At 44.1% G+C, this 21,284-nt stretch overlaps 1 protein-coding gene across 6 annotated transcripts in view; it reads right to left on the bottom strand.

Moving 5' to 3' along the window:
* The window catches only part of LOC148685268 (uncharacterized), a 30,643-nt gene extending 17,319 nt beyond the window's left edge, over positions 1 to 13,324 (bottom strand). For 4 of the 6 annotated variants that reach the window (XM_088671700.1, XM_088671701.1, XM_088671704.1 and 1 more), the window contains exons 1-14: positions 13,293 to 13,324; positions 12,930 to 12,963; positions 11,228 to 11,260; positions 9,558 to 9,729; positions 9,322 to 9,431; positions 7,110 to 7,211; positions 6,704 to 6,808; positions 6,286 to 6,381; positions 5,362 to 5,457; positions 3,600 to 3,695; positions 3,412 to 3,507; positions 3,224 to 3,319; positions 2,449 to 2,553; positions 1,723 to 1,827 (exon numbers count right to left, since the gene is read on the bottom strand). In XM_088671700.1, the coding sequence (XP_088527826.1) occupies positions 1,723 to 1,827; positions 2,449 to 2,553; positions 3,224 to 3,319; positions 3,412 to 3,507; positions 3,600 to 3,695; positions 5,362 to 5,457; positions 6,286 to 6,381; positions 6,704 to 6,808; positions 7,110 to 7,211; positions 9,322 to 9,431; positions 9,558 to 9,729; positions 11,228 to 11,260; positions 12,930 to 12,963; positions 13,293 to 13,313 (1,267 nt within the window). In that variant the 5' untranslated portion in view covers positions 13,314 to 13,324. The remainder of the gene's footprint in view (positions 1 to 1,722; positions 1,828 to 2,448; positions 2,554 to 3,223; positions 3,320 to 3,411; positions 3,508 to 3,599; positions 3,696 to 5,361; positions 5,458 to 6,285; positions 6,382 to 6,703; positions 6,809 to 7,109; positions 7,212 to 9,321; positions 9,432 to 9,557; positions 9,730 to 11,227; positions 11,261 to 12,929; positions 12,964 to 13,292) is intronic. The other 2 variants (XM_088671702.1, XM_088671703.1) reach the window with 2 other exon arrangements.
* Between the last annotated feature and the right edge of the window lie 7,960 nt (positions 13,325 to 21,284).

The raw sequence follows: 21,284 nt of genomic DNA, 5'->3' as shown, positions 1-21,284 counted from the left end.
TATAATAATTAACTAGGCATCTTTTTATATCTTCCATTTTTGTCCAGCACCTACTTCCTTCTCTGATGCTTGTTATAATTTTTTCATTTTGTCTTTTTCTTAATTGCCAGGATAATAATTTCCTCGATCTATTTCCAAATTCAACATTTCTTTGTTTACTCCAGCTAATTTTCTTTTCCAATTCTTGATCCACTACACTTTCTAATTCTTTTTGCAAAAATTTTATTTGATTCACCAAATTTTTATTTCTAGGATTTCTTCCTAACTCTTTTTCTTTCTCCTCTATTTTCTTTTTGATTTCTTCTATCCTTTCTTTCTTTTCCTTCTCTTTCCCCCCTTTTTATTGTAAATAAAGTCCCTTTGCATATGCTTTACTGGCATCCCACACTGTTGTCAATTTCGTCTCCTCCCTGACATTAATTTCTAAAAATTCCCTAAGCGATGCTTTCATTTTTTCTACAAAAACTTCATCCCATAAGATATTTTCATCCAGCCTCGACCTCTTGGGGTGCTCTGTCTGGTCATTAATTCCTATCATCACTGGATTATGGTCCGATATAAGTTTAGCCAAAATTTCACACTTAAATATTTTTGGGAATAAATTTTTAGTTACCCATATGGCATCTAATCTGGCTGCTGATTGTTTGGCATCCAAATAATGAGTGAACCTTTTCCTGGCCGGGTTCCATTCCCTCCATATATCTTTCAATTCAAAATTTGTCGTTAACTGTAGAAAATTCCCAGGTAATTTCCCACCTCTTTTCCTTCCTGTATTTGTTCTATCTAATTCCGGTTTAAGTACTCCATTCATATCCCCTGCCAAAATAATTTCTTCATCTTTTACATTTTCCCCTATCAATTTCTCTATTTTTTTAAAAAGAATTCTACTTTACAATCATTTGGAGCGTATACATTAATCACAATTTCTTCCCCAACACTCAAATTAATTTTGACTCCTACACTCTCCCCTCATTATCTTGGAAACCACAGCACGTTTTCATGCACACATTGTGATGGGATTGCAGATGTGCCTTGCAGTTCACAGAGAAATGTTGGTGCAGGAGGCTGAGATTCTGGTGTAGACTAGTCTTTTACACCTACAGGAAATCTATATCTAAGGGTTGCACCCAACTAAGTCCTGCTCAAAGTAGACCTATTAAAATTAATGGATCTAAGCCCGCCATGCTCATTGATTTCAAAGAGTCTACTCTGGGTAGGATTAATGCTGCATACAACTCTGTGGACGTCTTTATGAGGAAGGGTTATAACTTTGCAGAAGGTTCCAGGTTCAGTGCCTGGCAATCTTTGGGTAACTTTGGGTAAGAATCTGCTCTGGGTCAGGGGTTGGTGCTAGAGATGCAAAATCTTCCTCTCCACACTCCGACTCATCATCATCATCATAATTGAAATGATCATCATTTTCTACTGAGATAGATACAAAGTAGATAATGATTTCCGCCCATACCGTAGCAACCTAGGATGCCCTTGAACATGCCATTTGGGTCCAACTGGTGGTCAAGGACCTGATTCTGAACCATTTAAGTGTGTCTATTTTGAAACTTGGAGCTGGGCCAAAAGATTTTTGAGAAACTGCCCCTCACAAACATTGATCTAGTCCCCTCTCCTAGTTCACCAGTCTTTCAAAGGTTGAGGAAGTGCTGTAGCTCAGTAGTAGATCATCTGCTTTGCATGCAGAAGGACCCTGGTTAAATCCTTTCTTACCTCCCTTTTGACTCTCAGCACTGGTGGTTTGCTCTGGTCCAGGTTGAGGTGTCTGAGCTGGAGGAAAAGTTGTCTCTGGTCCCAATTGAGCTTGGGCGGTGGGAGCTGAAGAAGAAGATTACAGTAGAGGTGAAACTTTTGTTGTATCTTTTTTGGGGGGAGGGAGGAATGTGGGTCCCCAGGGGTATATGGTTGGCCAGGGTGGAAAACAGAAAGCTGGACTAGATGGTGAGGTCTGAATCTAGATTCAATCCAGATCATGCAAACATCAGCAGAGCCCAACTGGGTCTGATTAGCCACCTCTCTCCTCTTCTTACCCCCCTTCTGACCCTCTGCACTGACGATTTGTTCTGGTCCAGGGTAAGGCGTCTGGGCTGGAGGTAAAGTAGTCTCTGGTCTTAATGGAACATGGGAAGTGGGGGCTGAAGAAAAATGCCATTGGTGAAACTTGTGGTTCAGCCTTAGTAGTATCAGATGCATAAATTTCTCCATGGAGATTTTTGACCCATGAAAGGCCAGCCTCGTGACAGGCGTCTACAGTTGCACATCACACAAATATCAGAAAGGATGTTGAGTGTCCTGTAAGCTCTGTCATCCAAAGGAAATGGAACCACTGTGCAGAAATTCCTATCTCAACTCAAAAGTGAGGACTGCTCAATATTCTACATGACACACCACAGAGGTAAATTAAGTCTGTGCCTTGCCATCTCTTTCGCTTTTTCTTACCTCCTTTGTGACCTTCGGCACTGGTGGTTTGTTCTTGTCCAAGGTGTGGTGTCTTGGCTGGAGGGAACGTCGTTTCTGGTCTTAATGGAACCTGGGGAGTGGGCTCTGAAGAAAGAGTTCAGAGATGAAACTTGGGGTGCAGACTTGGGGTGGCAGCTGAACTGTGGGGTTCTGTGCCTCCTTGAAGGAATGCCCAATTGCTTCAATTCATTTTTGACATTTATATTTGTAAATTAAGCAAATATCATAAAGGACATTGTGGGTGCTCAGTGCAGTCTACCACCCAAAGAAAATGCAGTTGGGTGATATCTCTTCCCATAAATTCTAGTCACCTCTTAGACATGGGGAACCCACAATATTCTAGATCAGTGGTTCCCAATTGGTCATCTGAGAACCATGGGGTGTGTGTGGCACCATTGACATCTCAAGGCAGCCCTGTTTAGGGAAGCTTTTAATGTTTGATGGATCTCTGTATTTTAATGTTTGATGGATTTCTGTATTTTAGAATTTCTGTTTTGTTGGAAGCCGCCCAGAGTGGCTGGGGGAACCCGGCCAGATGGGCGGGGTATAAATAATAAATTATTATTATTATTATTATTGACATAACAAAAACTACTATAGGTATGTCAAATTTTCAAAAGCATGGGGTGCATGGCTTGGCTTTTGAAAAACAGAGGACCAGCAGTACTTAGCTAATTACAAACTACTGTTCTAGATGACTCAAATGGCAATCAATCCCAACCAGTTGATTAGACATCTCTGTTTCTATTCCTACCTTCCTTCAGAATGGTGGTTTCTTCTGGTCCAGGGTGAGGTGTCTGGACTGGAGGTAAAGTTGTCTCTGGTCTCAATGGAACCTGTGGAGTGGGGGCTGAAGAAAGAGTTCAGAGATTATTGATCTAGATGACTCAAATGGAAACAGATCCCAACCAGTTGATTAGACATCTCCATTTCTATTCCTACCTCCCTTCAGAATGGTGGTTTCTTCTGGTCCAGGGTGAGGTGTCTGGGCTGGAGGTAAAGTCGTCTCTGGTCTCAATGGAACCTGTGGAGTGGGGGCTGAAGAAAGAGTTCAGAGGTCATTGTTCTAGATTACTCAAATGGCAACAGATCCCAACCAGTGGATTAGACACCTCTGTTTCCATTCCTACCTCCCTTCAGAATGGTGGTTTCTTCTGGTCCAAGGTGAGGTGTCTGGGCTGGAGGGAACGTCGTTTCTGGTCTTAATGGAACCTGGGGAGTGGGCTCTGAAGAAAAAGTTCAGAAATTAAACTTGGGGTGCAGACTTGGGAGTAGAAGCTGAAGACATTTCTCTGTGGGGTTCTGTGCCTCCTTGAAAGAATGCCCACTTGTTTCAATTCATTCTTGACATTTATATTTGTAAATCAAGGAAATATCAGCAAGGACATTGTGGGTGTTCAGTGCAGTCTACCACCCAAAGAAAATGCAGTTGGGTGGCATCTCTTCCCAGAAATTCTAGTCACCCCTTAGATGTGGGGAACACAGAATATTCTAGATCAGTGGTTCCCAATTGGTGAGCTGCAAACCCCAGGGGGTCTGCATAACCCACCCAGGGGGTCTGTGGCACAATTCACAAAAGAAAAACTACTATAAGGATATCTAATTTTCAAAAGCACGGGGTGCATGGCTTGACTTTTGAAAAACAGAGGGTCGGCAGTACTTAGCTAATTAGGAATAGCTGTTCTAGATGACTCAAATGGCAACTGATCCCATCCAGTTGATTAGACATCTCTGTTTCTATTTCTACTGTGACGGCGCAATGACACTTTCGCCCCTTGGCGCCATTAGGCCAGCCCTCACATAAATATAATGGAACCACCTCACACTACACCAATTACATGAATTTCTAGAAATTACCCCATATTATCTAGTGGTGGACTTGTGTGAGGGTAAACTTTATGATTTGGAGTCTCAGGCAGGATTTGATCAAATAAACAAGAAAGATTTTATTAAACAAAGGACACTTCTGGTTATAATGTTATTTCAGGTAACCGTTCACCTAATAATAATTATACTAAACCTAAGTGTTGTTATGAACTTCTGATCAAGCACAGATTCTTTTAAACTCCAGTTGCTTATGTTCAGTTACTTCGCTTCAGGTAGATGTTACAGGTTTGTAGACTAAAGGGTAAATGTTCAGCTTAATTCCAGTTATTTCACTTCAGTTCTTTCTCAGTTTCACAGCTGTTGCCCCTTAATACCTTGGTTCTTAAACCAGGTGGTACTTCTTGTCAGTTACACACCCCTTTGACAACCCTACTGCTGAGGTACTCCAAGTAACAGACCCAAGGGATCACCACACCTCTCTTAACTGGTTTGGGAGTATTCCCTCTTTGTAGCAGAATCTCTCCCCTCCTGACTGGAATGAGACTTACGGTAAGTAGACTGTATCTTTCCACCTTCTACTTCTCCTGGCTCAGCCTCAGCCTCCCAGTTAATTCCTGGCCTATTACTCTAACAGGACACCATACACCAGGTATCCCCAAACTGTGGCCCTCCAGATGTTTTGGCCTACAACTCTCATGATCCCTAGCTAACAGGAACAGTGGTCAGGGATGATGGGAATTGTAGTCCAAAACATCTGGAGGGCCAAAGTTTGGGGATGCCTGCCATACATTGTCCTTCACACTAAGCTCAGAGACTCCTTTCTGAAGCTTTTGATATATTCCTGAGAGTGGATGTTTCTACCTAGACCCAACTCTTTCTCTTCGCACTCCCTATCTCCCAACCTAAAACCTGCCTCTCCAAATCCTTTCCTTTTCAACTTCCACTCCTGGAACCCCAGCCATTCCGAAGCTGCTGTTCATAACTGTTTGCGGGCAGGGAAAAAGAAAAAGAAAATACTTGGTAACCCAACCTGCCCAGAAAAACAAACTTTCCCATCATACATACCTCCCTTCAGAATTGTGGTTTCTTCTGGTCCAGCGTGAGGTGTCTGGGCTGGAGGTAAAGTCGTCTCTGGTCTCAATGGAACCTGTGGAGTAGGGGCTGAAGAAAAAGTTCAGAAATTATTGTTCCAGAAGACTTAAATGGCAACAGATCCCAACCAGTGGATTAGACATCTCTGTTTCTATTCCTACCTCCCTTCAGAACCTGGGGAGTGGGCTCTGAAGAAAGAGTTCAGATATTAAACGTGGGGTGCAGACTTGAGAGTGGCAGCTGAAGACATTTCTCTGTGGGGTTCTGTACCTCCTTGAAGGAATGCCCACTTGCTTCAATTCATTCTTGACACTTATATTTGTAAATTAAGCAAATATCAGCAAGGACATTGTGGGTGTTCAGTGCAGTCGACCACCCAAAGAAAATGCAGTTGGGTGGCATCTCTTCCCAGAAATTCTAATCACCTCTTAGACGTGGGGAACACACAATATTCTAGATCAGTGGTTCTCAATTGGTGATCTGCGGACCCCAGGGGGTCTGCATAACCCACCCAGGCGGTCCGTGGCACCATTCACATAACAAAAGCTACTATAGAGATATCAAATTTCTCAATAGCATGGGGTGCATGGCTTGGCTTTTCAAAAACTGGGGGCCTGCAGTGCTTAGCTAATTAGGAATAGCTGTTCTGATGACTCAAATGGCAATTGATCCCGACCAGTTGATTAGAGATCTCTGTTTCTATTCCTACCTCCCTTCAGAATTGTGGTTTCTTCTGGTCCAGGGTGAAGTGTCTGGCCTGGAGGTAAAGTTGTCTCTGGTCTTAATGGAACCTGTGGAGTGGGGGCTGAAGAAAGTGTTAAGAGATTATTGATCTAGATGACTCAAATGGAAACAGATCCCAACCAGTTGATTAGACATCTCCATTTCTATTCCTACCTCCCTTCAGAATGGTGGTTTCTTCTGGTCCAGGGTGAGGTGTCTGGGCTGGAGGTAAAGTCGTCTCTGGTCTCAATGGAGTCTGGGGGCTGGGGGCTGATAAGAAATGTCAGAAGTGAAACTTGTGGTGCAACCACAGTCGTACCCAGATGCATACATTTCTCCATGGCGCTTTTTGACCCATTGATGGTTTTCCTCCTCTCCTGCTAGGTATCTATATTTGCAACAAGCCTATATCAGCAAGGATATTAAGTGCCCAGTCAGCTCTGTCATCCAAAGCAAATGGAACCAGGTGGTGCTTCTATGCAGAAATTCCTATCTCAACTCAAAAGTGAGGACTGTGCTATATTCTACATGACACAAGAGCAGCCAAGCCCAAATGAGTCTGTGCCTTGCCATATCTTTTTCCTGTTCTTACCTCCTTTCTGACTCTCGGCACTGGTGGTTTGTTCTGGTCCAGGCTGAGGTGTCTGGACTGGAGATAAAGTCGTCTCTGGTCCCAGTGGAGCCTGGGGGCTGGGGACTGAAGAGAGAATTCAGAAATGAAATTTGGGTGCAGACATGGGAGTGGCAGCTGAAGTCTCTGTGCCTAAATGAAGGAAAGCCCACTTGCTTCAATCTACTCCAGGTTTTATATTTGTAAATTAAGCAAATATCAGAAATGATATTGTGAGTGTCCAGTGCAGTCCACCATCCAAAGAAGATGCAGTTGGGTGATATCTCCACCCAGAAGTTCTTGCCACCTCCCGGAAGTCATATGCTGGATGACTAAAATGGCAACAGATCCCAACCAGGTGATTTGACGTCCCTGTTTCCATTATTACCTCCCTTCTGACCCTCAGCACTGGGGGTTGTCTCTGGTTCGGGGTGAAAGGTCTGAGCAGGAGGTAAAGTCTTTGGTGTCAATGTTGCTGGAGAGCTGGAGGCTATAAGGAGAAAGAACACAGCTTGCTTGCTTGCATTCCATTTACTAAAGCACTTTGTCTATTCCTCTTTTTTTTTTTTAACCTGTGGCACATTTCAACCTATACATTATCTCCCAATCCCAACTAGTTCTTTATACTTATTTCATAAGCACCCCCTCTTAAAGAGTTTGAATTGGTAATGATAGGTATTGAAATCTGTACTGTAGGTTGCTGCACATTATTGGTAAATCTGGCTTGAGGGAGTGCTGTTAACTTTGTTTGTGCATCATGTGCCAACGTAAAATGAGTGGTGGTGGCCATGCTGCACAATCTCATGCCTGGAGCTAATCTGATTGATGTGAGGGAAGTTTCTATAATAAGCTGTGACAGTGTGACACTAAAAAGGCATGCTAATATGGAGAACCTTTCAAAGGCCTTCTGAGAACCACCTGCTTGGAGTGGCTTTAAGAACATCAGAAGAATCTGCTTGAACAGGTCATTAGCCAATCTAGTCCAGTATCCTGTTCTCACATTGGCCAAACAGATGCCTATGGGAAACCTGGAATCAGGACCAGAGTACAGCAGTCACTCTCCCCACTTGTGATGTCCAACAACTGGTCTTCAGAGGCATTTTTTGTGGCTAGTAGCCATTGATAGTCTGTTCCTCCATGAATCTGTCTGTTTTAAAGCCTTCCAAGTTGGTGGCCATCACTACATCTTGTGGGAGCACAGTTGAACTATGCAGCATGAGAAGATTTCCTCTCTCTTTTGTCTGTCCTCAACCTTGAAACATTTGTGTTCTGGACTAAGCCTGCAACCATAGGGAGATTTCAGGGATACTTGAATATGATGCAATTTTGTAATATTTTTTTCTGGCATTTCTTCTAGGTCATTTGTTTGGGTGACTGGCTTTGGTTTTCATGTGATTCTGTCTTGGCCTTCAGGAAGAGATGTGCTATGTGCCCAAGCAAGCAAGCAAGCAAGCAAGCATTTGCAAAATGCTTGGGAACATAACACAGCAACGCCCAAGCAAATTACTCTTCTGACAAAACCCTGCTCAGGCACCTGTCTTATCTTTTGGACTCCCGTTTGTAGTCAAGACAGAAAGAGAAGGATCTGATGGAACTCTAGCCTCCTCCCCACCCTGGACCAATATATATTGTTAATAATAATAATAATAATAATAATAATAATAATAATAATAATAATTTATACCCCGCCCATCTGGCCGGGTTTCCCCAGCCACTCTGGGCGGCTTCCAACAGAAACATTAAAATACACTAATTTGTTAAACATTAAAAGCCTCCCTAAACAGGGCTGCCTTCAGATGTCTTCTAAAAATCTGGTAGCTGTTTTCCTTTTTGACATCTGATGGGAGGGCGTTCCACAGGGCAGGCGCCACCACCAAGAAGGCCCTCTGCCTGGTTCCCTGCAACAATGAGGGAACCACCAGAAGGCCCTCGGAGCTGGACCTCAGTGTCCGGGCATGCTACCCAAATCTCCAAGTGGGTTCCAGTGCTTACCCGGGGTTTGGTCTCCTTGAACAAAGGTCAGTGGAGACTGGGGTGTCTCTAGGATATACACCCTGAGCATTGGATGGATGGGCTCATAGCACCAACAACCCATCAGATCTTGAGTTCCTATTAGATTTCCAAGGGCGCCCCAAAACCCAGCACTGAGCAAGTCATATCTCTGTGTCCTCCAGCTTCCAGCATCCAGGGCTCAGGTTTGTCACTTTCTCACACAACAACTCTGGCTTTTGTTCTCCTAAGTACCAGCCAGGTCAGGAGGTGGGGGAAAAGGCCCCCCCCATTTGTTCCATGGCACAGAGCAACTTCTTCGGATATGCTAAATCATGATACATAACTAGTCAGCCAAAGCCATTACCTTGAGATAGGAACCAGTTTGGCAAACTTGCCAGTATACATTCTGTTCCCACAGGTGCAGGATCCCAATAATTGGAAGAGACTTAGGGCACCATCCAGACTGACTCTCCCCAAAAGACTCATAACAATCTATTATGTGTGTGCACAGGCCCCCAATATTCACCCTGAATCAGATTCTTGAACAAATACACGGCAGTCCTTTCCAGTAATTATGGTATTGGTAACAGAACTGTGGAAATGCTCACCAGTAGGACAGTAGGCATCGGGGCAAATGAAACGCACTTTATAGTCATGGCATGACTTGCCCTTTCCTTGTTGGGCATTGAGACAAGCAAAGCCACTGGCGGCATCATTCCTGTTGGGAACACAGGGAAGAACAGGGTGTCAGGGATGGGCCAAGGAAAGGCAGCTGCAAGAGGCAGAAATTCAAAGATAAAAACCCGTCTAAGGAACCCGTAGAATAGGGGGCATGGAATCTCACACAGAAAACTTCTGCCCAGTCTCAGATGCCGGAATCCCATTCACTGTCTGGACCTCAATTCCAAGCGGCTCGGGGCAGATGATATCGGGATTTTCATCCCAGAACTGGGAAAGGAGCTCATAGTCCCCAGTCCCGGAAGGATTGTCGCGGTCAAACCAACGGGTCTTGCATTCTGCAAAAGAAGTGGGGGTGGGGGAGAAAAGAAAAACCGACTTTCAAAGGAAGCAGGTGCCTTTAGTCTTCTATCCAAAGAAATAGAAATGCTGGAAAGTCACAACTTTTTTTTAATGCTGCAATATAGAATCATAGAATTGTAGAGTTGGAAGGGGCCATGGGCATAGCCAGGATTTTTGTTTGGGGGGGTTAGGTTTTTGTTATGGGGGTAGGCTTTTGTTGAGGGGCAGATTTGTATTGATGGGGGGCAGCTGCCCCCCTGCCCCCCTTGGCTATGCCCATAGAAAGGGTCCCCAAGGGTCACCTCGCCCAACCTCCTGCATCAGAGCTATATACTCATCTGTTTTTTGCCAGAGAGCTCACAAAATTGCAGCGGCATGTTATCGATTGTAAATCACTTAATGGCTTGGGCAGCTCTCAAATTAAATCGCCCGTGCTTTCTCTCATTCCCACATGATGAGGAGGTTTCTCCCTCTACTGTTGGATACTGTATATGCATTGGAATATCAGCTGCCTGGAATCACAAGCGGGGAGAGCTACTGCCTCACTCTGGTCCTGCTTGTGGGCTTCCCATAGGCATCCGTTTGGCCACTGTGAGAACAGGATGCTGGACTTAGATGGGACCCAGCAGGGCTCTCTTCCTATTAGCACCCGGCACTTGGCTCGCAACAAACCCCAGATCCCAAATCATTTGGAATTTCCTCAGAGTGGGTTGAGGCAGATTGCAGCACAGTGGGTTGAGTCCACCAGGCATGATCCAGGACTGTCCAAAGGAGGGATGGTCGGGGAACTGCATGTTTAATCAGAGATTGAAACCCTAATTAAACATGGAGTTGGTGGCAGGTTAGGGGGCACAGAATTCCAGGCAGAGGCTTTCATCTGCCCTTCTTTCCCCTTTCCTCCCACTGGACACATATTTAATTAAAGTCTACCCAGACATGAGTTTCAATATGTAATTTATAACGCATAATTTTTAAACCTGCATAATTTTCAAAATAAGAATATTTTTAACCAGCATATTTTATTTTGAAAAGTTTTAAGCTAACTTGTATGTGTGTGATTTTATTGGTAGCGTGGATATATTTTATATATACAGGCTTAATTATCAAAACCTCTGAGCAGATTACATAAAATATAAAATGCACCTTACCAATAAAATACCACTATCCTGTTAATATAAGTAATAATACATATTTTTTAAATTTACAAATTAGAATTATCATTTAAAGTAAGAATAATTATTTTTTTAAACCATAGACAAGAAAGGTTTTTGGGAGTTATTCATAAATATTGAAAATAAAATATCAAATAAATAAATAAACCAGCCCACCAGCCAGAGGCGCCTCTGGAAAACCACAGGCCAGAGGGGATCACGTCCACACATACCCCGGATGTCTCAAGCTCCAATTCCCCAATACAAGAGGAGCTTGAACTATCCGGTTTGTGTGTCTGTGTCTGTAGCCGAGGAACAGAAAGAGAAAAGGAAAATTACTGACCTTTTGCAGGGGGCTGTTTAACCTCCTGAGCACCTAAAGAAAAGAACCAGCAGGTCACCACCGGTTTAGACTAGAAGTGACGCAGAAACCTGGGGCTTAACTAGGTGAGACAACTAGACATGTGCGCAACTAGACATTGCAGCGAGGGCTTTTCTGAAGTAAATTGCAGGTGGGGAGATGGGACTGTTGAGACAGACTCTGACATCGGAGGTGGAATTGAAAGGCTGGTATTTAACCCTTTACCCCCTCGATAGACGAAGGAAAACACTAGGACCCAGGAGGCCAGGGTTCAAATTGCCACCTGGCCATGAAGCTCACAAGGTGACCTTAGGTCAGTCACAGCCTCTCAGCCTAACCTATCTCACCGGGTTGGCATGAAGGTAAAATTGGGTGGGAGGGAGGGCCATGGATGCCACTTTGAGCTCCTAGGAGGAAAGATGGGATGTAATAATAATAATAATAATAATAATAATAATAATAATAATAATATATTTGCAGTGGAAGGAAAGACTTTCCCTTTCCTTCTTCTCCTCCTTCTCTTTTTAATACCAAGATGGTCTGTCTCACCCGGTATTGCCTAAGGGGCAGCACTCATTGACAGAGAGCTGTTGATTGGCCCAGGGTCTCTCAGTGAGGACTATGAATGGCTCAATCGAGATTTGAGGTGGGGTCTCCCTGGCTTCAGCCCACCACCACTGCACCTCATTGTCTTCCCCACCAAAACATTTCTGGTGGATTGTCCCAGGCACACATCTGGGCTCAGAAATTGGCTCCCTGGGTGTGTGTGTGATGTGAGCTGACCATTTTGTTTTTATTCTGCCCCCCTTCCTCCCCACTTCACACGTTCCTTAATAAATTTGCAATAAAAAAAAATCAGACAACAAATAGTTTCTTCCAGAACTTGAACATTTAGCTTAAAGTCGAACCAGAGGTATATTTCCAAGAGGGATGCGGGTGTAAACCACTGAGCTTCTTGGGCTTGCTGATCAGAAGGTCGGTGGTTCGAATCCCCAGGCCAGGGTGAGCTACCTTTGCTCTGTCCAAGTTCCTGCCAACCTAGCAGTTTGAAAGCATGCCAGTGCAAGTAGATAAGTAGGTATCGCTGCGACGGGAAAGTAAATGGTGTTTCCGTGGGCTCTGGTTTCCATCACAATGTTCCATTGCGCCAGAAGCGGTTTAGTCATGCTGGCCACATGACCCGGAAAGCTCTCTGTGGACAAACACCGACTCCCTTGGCCTGAAAGCAAGATGAGTGCCGCAACCCCATAGCCGGCTGTGACTGGACTTAACCCTCCAGGGGTCCTTTACCTTTACCTTACCTTTTACATTTCCCCTGAAGTTTCTGTATTAATAAAGGGATGGTCTTCCACTGTTATGAAGACTGAGTGATAAGAGTCCCCTTTCGACATGCAGGCTGAGGCATATTTTTGGCCTAGCCTAATATTTTTGTGGTCTAGCCTTGCTATGCTTTAGATCAAGGGCTGCAGGTCAGTGGCAGAGCATCTTATTTGCCTACAGGTGTTCCTATATTCAATCCTCAGCATCTGCAGGTAGGGCTGGGAGAGACTTCAGTCTCAAACCCTGGAGATTAGCAGACAGTTAGTGTAGACAACATATAAGGGAGCTTCCTGTGTCTCTAGGCACACCTGCTCCCTCCCCAATTGCTGGATCAAAACCTCACAAGGGGTCTGTGGGCACTTACCTGTGAGGGACAGAGCCAAGAGCACCCCAAGGAGCTGAAGGGAGACAACAGATAAGAAGAAGAATTAACAAAGCGTAGATGGAAGGAGAGATCTGCTGAATTTTCCAGGAAGTGGACCTCTCATTCTGACCAATGGATGTTGAGTTATAGTATCACGACAGAAGGGGGGAAAGGGACAATTCCCTGCTCCCCACCCAAAAAAGCCAGCTTTATCTTTCATATTTTGCTTGCCTTCTCTTTCACTCCTCTTACTATGGATGGTTAATGTTGTACATAATTGTCCATCTCAACACAATACTAATGCTTAAAAGTGGAAAGGAAACATGCTGCTTTGGGTTAAGGAAATGAGGGGGAAATTCTTACCATGCTCTGGAAGACCTTCATCTTGTGGAGACAGTGTGTGTTCACTCCTGGGGAACGATGGTTTTATGAGCGCCTGGAACCCACTGCCATGCGTAACCTGACCTTTTGCATTTCCTGTTCGGCTGCATTGTTGCCCTGTTGACATTTGGTGACAAGGAAGCCTTATCCTGTTGACACCATCCATCTTGTATTTCTTCATAATAACTTCCAGAGGTGCAGAGAAGAGCTTCTGTATTCAGACGGCTCCCCATGCTCCACCCACAAGGTCAAATGTCAACGGAAGGTGGGATGGCGTCCATGCAAAGCTGCTAGAGAAAACGCAACTGCCCCAGGGACGTCACAATCTCTTGAAACTGGAACATGAGGTGTTCCGGTTGAAGCGTTTTGATGGGTTTGTGGCAGAAGCAGAAACAAACACAAGTTTATCTTCTAGTATGGGGTATTTCTTGAGCTGAGAGTGAGTTCCTGGGGGTGATGGGGATGGCATGAGGTTCAGAAACTCCAATCGTCCCAATTTTCCAGGGACAGTTCCGGATTTACAGAAGTTGTCCCGGTTTCTGATTTGATCCTGGAAGGTCAAATCCTGACTGTTAGGTCCAGTCGCGGACGACTCTGGGGTTGCGGTGCTCATCTCGCTCTATAGGCCGAGGGAGCCAGCGTCTGTCCACTTCCACAGACAGTTTTTTTCCAGGCCATGTGGCCAGCATGACTAAGCCGCTTCTGGCGAACCAGAGCAGCGCATGGAAACGCCGTTTACCTTCCCGCCGGAGCGGTATCTATTTATCTACTTGCACTTTGACGTGCTTTCGAACTGCTAGGTGGGCAACAGCTGGGACCAAACAACGGGAGCTCATTGGGATTTGAACCACCGACCTTCTGATCGGCAAGCCCTAGGCTCAGTGGTTTAGACCACAGCGCCACATATATATATATTTGTGTATGTGTGTAATTTTTTTTCCTTTTTCTTTTTTTACATATTTAAGTTTACAAACATCCCACAACACACCCAAAGTTACAAGATTCTCCTGAATCTCTGGGCTTCCGGCCTTCCCCTCCATGGGTTCTGTTCAGTGCAGGATTCAATTACAAGGTAGACAAGCTATAGCTTAGGGCCCCACTCTCTTGCCCCCCCCAAAAAAAATTAAAGGAAAAACCCACTGCATGTACATTTCCAAAATATAAGATAAAAAAACAAATAAAATAAAACCTACATATAGCATCAGTGTTTTGTGTTCTGTAGGCTCCTATGATGCTAGGCTGCTCCCTAAAATATCACTGGTTTGCTCATTTTTATATATACATTCTACATGGACTAGTTGCATGGCAACATGCACAAAAGGCTTTAGATGCCTATTAGGTCCAAAAATTACCATATCATATATTAAACAAACAAAAAAAACAGTGACAATTTGTTGTTGACAAAGGACAGCTGGACATATAAAGGGCCCCATTACCTTCAGCAGCTTAGGGCCCCATGAAACCTAAATCCGGTCCTGGTTCTGTTATTAAACCTTTCCTACTGCATCTTTTTAAAAATAATCCAAGATTTTTAAATATATAATTCCTTTGTATCCATAGTTCTCATTGCATTGCAAGTGTTACTGCAGTCGTGCTAATAACAGTTTACAGAGGTTTTTAAGATAAATTGTAAATTTCCCCCATTCCTTATTAAAGTTTTGGTCTTCCTGGTTCCTGAGCTTTCTGGTCAGTTTTGCCATTTTGACATAGTCTAACAACTTCATTTGCCATTCTTCTCTGGTAGGGACTTTATCTTCTTTCCATCTCTGAGCTAACAACATCCGCACGGCTGTTGTCACATACATAAAAAGTATTTTCTGCTTCCTTGGAATTCCGGCACCTGCAATTCCTAATAGAAAAGCCTCTGTTTTATTTATTTTTTACAAAAATAAAAGTTATTTTAAACATTTTTTCCCTGTTCATTATATATCATTTCCCAGAATGCTTTTATTACCTTACACGTCCACCACATATGATAAAAGGAAGGATTTTTTAAATGTGTCCTGAATCTTTCAACATTCAGCACATGCCCATGAGTTCTGGTGGTATAAATGAGGGGAAGAAACCTTTTCATTCATTTCCCCCCTACATATTATGTGACTGACGAACAGCATTGCAAAATCTGGAGAAGTGCAAATTTTGAAAGTTGCCTGTCTCTCGGTTTCTGTATTGCTTTGGAAAGTACCAATTATGTAGTCTCACCTTTAAATGTCTCACCTTTAAATGTGATGGGAATTGAACTTCTCCCCTGGGTCTTTGTCAGCCATGCCTGGTGATGCTGAGCATCTTCTGCACACAAAAGCATGTTCTGAACTACTGAACAGTCTTTTCCCCTCTTGAACATTAATGACCAAAAGTTGAGTATTGAGTAGTAACTTCAAAAAAATAAAATAAAAATGCATGCACACGAAAGCTCACACCAATAACAAACTTAGTCTCTAAGGTTGCTACTGGAAGGATTTTTTTTATTTTGTTTCGACTACGGCAAACCAACACGGCTACCTACCTGTTAAAAAAAGAGAGAGGTCATGCTGGATTTTATTGTACATATTGCTGCATGAAGGGTATTTGGGCCTGGTGTATGAGCAGTGAGGGTTTCCATCTTCCACAGAAGAGCACAATAGAAGAATATCAATACAGTCATACATCCAGTCACATCAAGATTGCCGAGGGCCTTCTCGGTGGTGGCGCCTGCCCTGTGGAACGCCCTCCCAACAGATGTCAAAGAGGAAAACAACTACCAGACTATTAGAAGACACCTGAAGGCAGCCCTGTTCAGGGAGGCTTTTAATGTTTAATAGAAAAATTCCTTCAGTAGCACCTTAAAGACCAACTAAGTTTTTATTTTGGTATGAGCTTTCGTGTGCATGCATTTTTTATTTTATTTTATTGAAGTTACTTTTATTGAAAGCTCATACCAAAATAAAAACTTAGTTGGTCTTTAAGGTGCTACTGAAGGAATTTTTTTATTTTACTTCGACCCAGACCAACACGGCTACCTACCTGTAACCAATGTTTAATAGATTACTGTGTTTTATTTTTCTGTTGGAAGCCGCCCAGAGTGGCTGGGGAAACCCAGCCAGATGGGCGGGGTATAAATATTATTATTATTATTATTATTATTATTATTATTATTATTATTATTATCCACTGCTTAATCAATGTGCATGCTTCCTTTCTGGAATTATTTTTTTAAAGAAATTCTGCAAGTTAAACCAAAATTCAGGAGGAGCAGACAGAGCAAATTGGAGGCGCAATAACAGTGCTGGAAACCATCTCATCCTTATCCCAGATTGGGTGGGTAATGAATGCCACGAGGTCTAGTACTTTTATTCACTGGAGTGTTTTATTCGGCCTTCGCGCCAACTCATCCTGGTGTCATGCAGGGAAATGAGATACACATCTCCAGAGACTTAGACACTTGTATTTCAGACACAATAGGTGTAGCGTGGGGGATACTCATTCCCCAACCTACCTGTTATGACAGCTCAGAAATCTCTTCATAGAGGTTTCCTCAAGGAGGGAGGAAGCAGGATGTCAATGTTCCTGGGGCCCTTCCTCTTACAACAGAATCCTGGCTGGTGATCTTCCATCAATAAGAAACACTCACTGCCTTATAGGTGCAACCCACCTCCTGGATAGCATCACATAAAGTATAAATTGGATGGTACCTTTCTCTGAACATGTGCAGCTTGCATGGGGGGGGGGTTGCCATTGGCAGAGTCTTCCTGCAGTGTGTGTGCCGATGATGCATTTATTTTGTAAATTCCTTACTGCTTTTCTGCCAATAGGCCTTCGAGGCAGCATACAATTTTCCGAATAACTTATTTTTAATCGGTCTATGGCGATTTGGTCAACAGACCATAAACATCGAACACAGCATAGGGTTATCAAGGCAGAGGAAAAATGCAATGGTTTGTAACCAATGCCAGCCCTACTCAGAGCAGTCCCAATTAAATTAATGAACATGATTAACATAGGTCCCTCTGTCTGAATGGCTCTATTCTGAGTAGAACTTAGCTGGCTACAACCCATTATATAAAGGGACCCCTGACCATTAGGTCCAGTTGTGACCGACTCTGGGGTTGCGCGCTCATCTTGCATTATTGGCAGAGGGAGCTGGCGTACAGCTTCCAGGTCATGTGGCCAGCATGACAAAGCCGCTTCTGGAGAACCAGAGCAGCACACGGAAACGCCGTTTACCTTTCCGGTGGAGCACTTTGAGGTGCTTTCGAACTGCTAGGTTGGCAGGAGCTGGGACCAAGCAACGGGAGCTCACCCCGTCACAGGGATTTAAACCTCTGACCTTCTGATCGGCAAGCCCTAGGCTCTGTGGTTTAACCCACAGCGCCACCCGCGTCCCATTATACATGCACACAAATTGTGCCTTTTAAAATAACGCGACAAAACGTACGCAACAAAATCCATGAACAATTTAAAATAAATACAGTTTTGATTCAGGGGGTCTCCAGATATCATTTTACTTATGCATTCGTGTTTATTTGTAGGGCTGGACACTGGATTCAGCAAAAGCCCTGAATATTAAACGAAATCCTCCTAACTGTAGGGATTCTAGGCTTCGCTTGAGTCAGGTGGTAACAACCTCAGAGCAACTGAGATCTCCTAATGCTGTGGAGATTTGGAGATTTAGGCCGGTTAATTCAGAAGTCCAAAAAATCAAGAAGGGATGCTGAGCAGGAGAAGTTCAGAAGCATCCACAGCAAGATGCCCCAGCGAGTTTGTCTGTGGTGCATCTCAAGTACTGGACCCTCCCACGTCTCCTATAAACTTTGGAAAGTGGTTTGTCTGTTCCCTACACTCAGCCCCCTCTTGAGATATTGTTGTCACACTCCTGATATTGCTGCCAAATTTGGCACAAGGGTTTTCAGAGGTGGGGATGGGGTGTGTGTCAATATTTGGACACCCCAATTTGAGATGTCTATCTCAAAAAAAATCTGAGATGTGTTTATGGTTGAAAGTTGTTTTAAATTATTTTAAATATTATTTTTAATGTTGTAACCTGGCTTGGGAACTTACGGTCAAGGATGGGTAATGACTAAATAAATAGCGATGGTGATGATATATTAATGGCGATGGTGATAGTAAGAAGAAGAAGAACAATGTCACCAAACTCAGCCTGAGTTCCTGAGGTGGAGGTAGAAGACTTTGGTGCCATTTGTATGCCAGACGCCATGTTGAATCAAGATGGCGAACCAAAACATCACTTTGGCACGACTTTTGCCTGTTCTTTGACAGACTTGGTGACCTCTTGAGATATTTTTGCCATATTTGACATGAGAGTTCCTTACACAGGAGGCAACTCCTAGCGGCTGAGGTCCCTTCATCCTCCCCAATAAAATATTTGAGAAGGCTGGGGACCCCCTAAGTTGATGGGCATTGCCATTCAATTGGTGTGTGTGCACCACACCATGTGATATCCAGGGCAGGGCTTATCTGGGTCCTCCCAATATTTTATTCAAGTTAGCACCCCTGGTCCCTGAGCTGCAGGCTAGGGGACTCCATCGACATTTGGATGGCAGGGTGCCAGTTTGAATCAAGATCACTTTTGGCATGACTTTGTGATGGGTCCAAACTCACAAATTATACTATTCTTTGAAAAACACAATCTTTTTGAGTTTCTGGGGGAAAAAAATCCTGGCCAGTGCTGGGCTTTCCCCGCTAGCTACAGATGGAAGGGAAATATTCTAACAGGCTTTGCAAGCTGAACTGGTTTGGTACTTGCCCTTTGGCATATCTTGCTTTTGCTGTTTTCACCTCCCATTTGGCTACAGTGGGGATTGCATTGCAGGCCTGGAAAAAGTGTTTCAGTAAACTTTGGCACAATTAATGTGCAATGAACATGCCATAGTGGCTATTTTGTAGGAGACGTGCACTTAGAAAGTGCCCTGTTGGATTGGACCAAATGCCAGTGCTGGATTTATGTACAGGCTAAGTAGGCTGAAGACTAGGGCCTCTAAATCTAGGGGGCCTCGCCAGCCCTCCTGCTCCCCAGCGGGCAGTCTCCCCTCTCCCAAAATTGTAAACCCAAGACTTCATGCGAGGGCAGGGCAACTCAGGCCTCTAAATCTAGGGGCCCCCACCAGCCTGCCCTCTCCCCAGTGCCACAATCTCCCCTCTCCCAAAATTGTAAACCCAAGACTTCATGCGAGGGCAGGGGAACTCAGGCCCAGAAACTATTAGACTCAGGGCTAGCCAGTGGGGCCCAATTTGAAGCAGTGGGGCCCAACTTGATTTTTTTTGTAGGGCCCCCGTTCACAGCCAAAGTTTGCTAAATCTTATAGATATAAATAAAATCCATCTAGATTGCCCCAGTGCAGGGGCCCCCTTAGGAGTGGTCACGGGGCCCAATTTGTCCCAATTGCTCCAATCGCTTAAGGTCAGCCCTGATGAGACTGTGCAGGGGTTGGAATGACAAGCCCTGCACCTTCTAGGTCCCTGGTGTCACCATTCAGAGTACAGACTCAAGGACTTGTTATGGAAATAAACGGGGGGGAGGCACTTATTGAAAATCAGTTTTGTCACCTCTTCCCCTTCAAACCACAAGACAATGAGCCCAGCCACCTTTTATTCACAGTCACATAACACTACACTACAGCATGGCCATAAACTTGTACATTCAACTGCTGAAATATACACCCAATATGTAGCAATGGAGATTTATGTTACTGCTTTATGAATGAACACTGTGTTTCACGAATGGTCTCTGTATTTTGTGAATTACCTAAGAGCCACCAATAGGGAGCTCTAGAATCTAACTGGGTACTACCAAACAGCGACCCCTATTGCTGCTAGCAGGTAACCAGCAGGGAATGCTTCAGCTCAGCCTTTGCACTGTTGACTGAACACCCCCCTGCTGTGCAGATAATGGAGAAAGCTCATAAATTGTATCCCTTCTGGCACCCTGGCCAAGTCTATTACGCTGGTGTAAACCCTGGTGCACAAGAAGCACAGAATAGCAGCAAATAAAATCCGCTCATACGTCAGCAACTGAGAAGGCTTGTCAACCAGTTCTTCCAAAGTCTTCCTAAATTATAAAGCTCCAAAATGCAGGCCAAAAGAGAGCAGGTCTGGGGACCACCAGTGAAAAGGCCCTGCTCTGTGTAAGTCCTGCCCTGTCATTTGATAGAGTGTCCACTTGCCCTCCTTCTTGACATGGAATGCTCTCTATTGGAGTCTCCAGGTCCAGTACAAAGACCATAAGAAGGGAGAGCAGGGACCTTGAAGTTCCCAACAGTTGTTAATCAAGCAAGCAAGCACACACCTTTGTCATAGTCAGGACACCTATGTCCTGGCCAGGCCTGCACCCAATCTTGTTTTTGTACAATCTTGTTTGTCCTCAGTAACCAAAATTATATTATCAACATATAGGAAACATATAAGTTATAAGTTATAGGAAAACTGGTGCTATTAACAGTAGTCCTTCTAGTTGGTTAATTGGTTCGGCAACTTCCATGCACATGGTGTGTGATGCTAATTATTTCCCCCGAGAATTAAATGATAACTAATCAGAGGCAGCTACAGGAGAGCTATGAGATTCAGGTGAGGGTCAGATGCCTTGTCAATCCCAGCAGGTATATAAGAGGACGACCCGGCCTGCCCAAGAGGAACAAGACATGGGAACTAGTTCCAGGCCTGCCCAGGCCACAAAAGGTTTACAAATTCAGTTACTGCAAAAGTTTATCAGTGTTAATTTTATGCATTTTTTAAAAATCACCATGGTATTTAACAATAATATCTTATGTCCTTTAGAGGCGAAATTGTGAATGGTAGAATTTTAAATACCCGTCATCATCCTTGGCTTCACTCAATTTTGTTTATAACACTCTTCCATTTTCTTCTAGTTGTGAGGATGGGGGATGAGGAGGGGCCTCACAAGTGGAGTAACCTAGGGCCTCTCTTCATCTAAATCCGGCCCTGCCAAATGCCCATCTGATCCAGCATTTCCTGTTTGCA

This window comes from Zootoca vivipara, chromosome 6 (genome assembly GCF_965207765.1).
Source record: "Zootoca vivipara chromosome 6, rZooViv2.hap1.1, whole genome shotgun sequence".
NCBI lineage: Eukaryota > Metazoa > Chordata > Lepidosauria > Squamata > Lacertidae > Zootoca > Zootoca vivipara.
The sequence above is the reverse complement of the archived record's forward strand: the minus strand, read 5'-3'. Positions and strand labels throughout refer to the sequence as shown.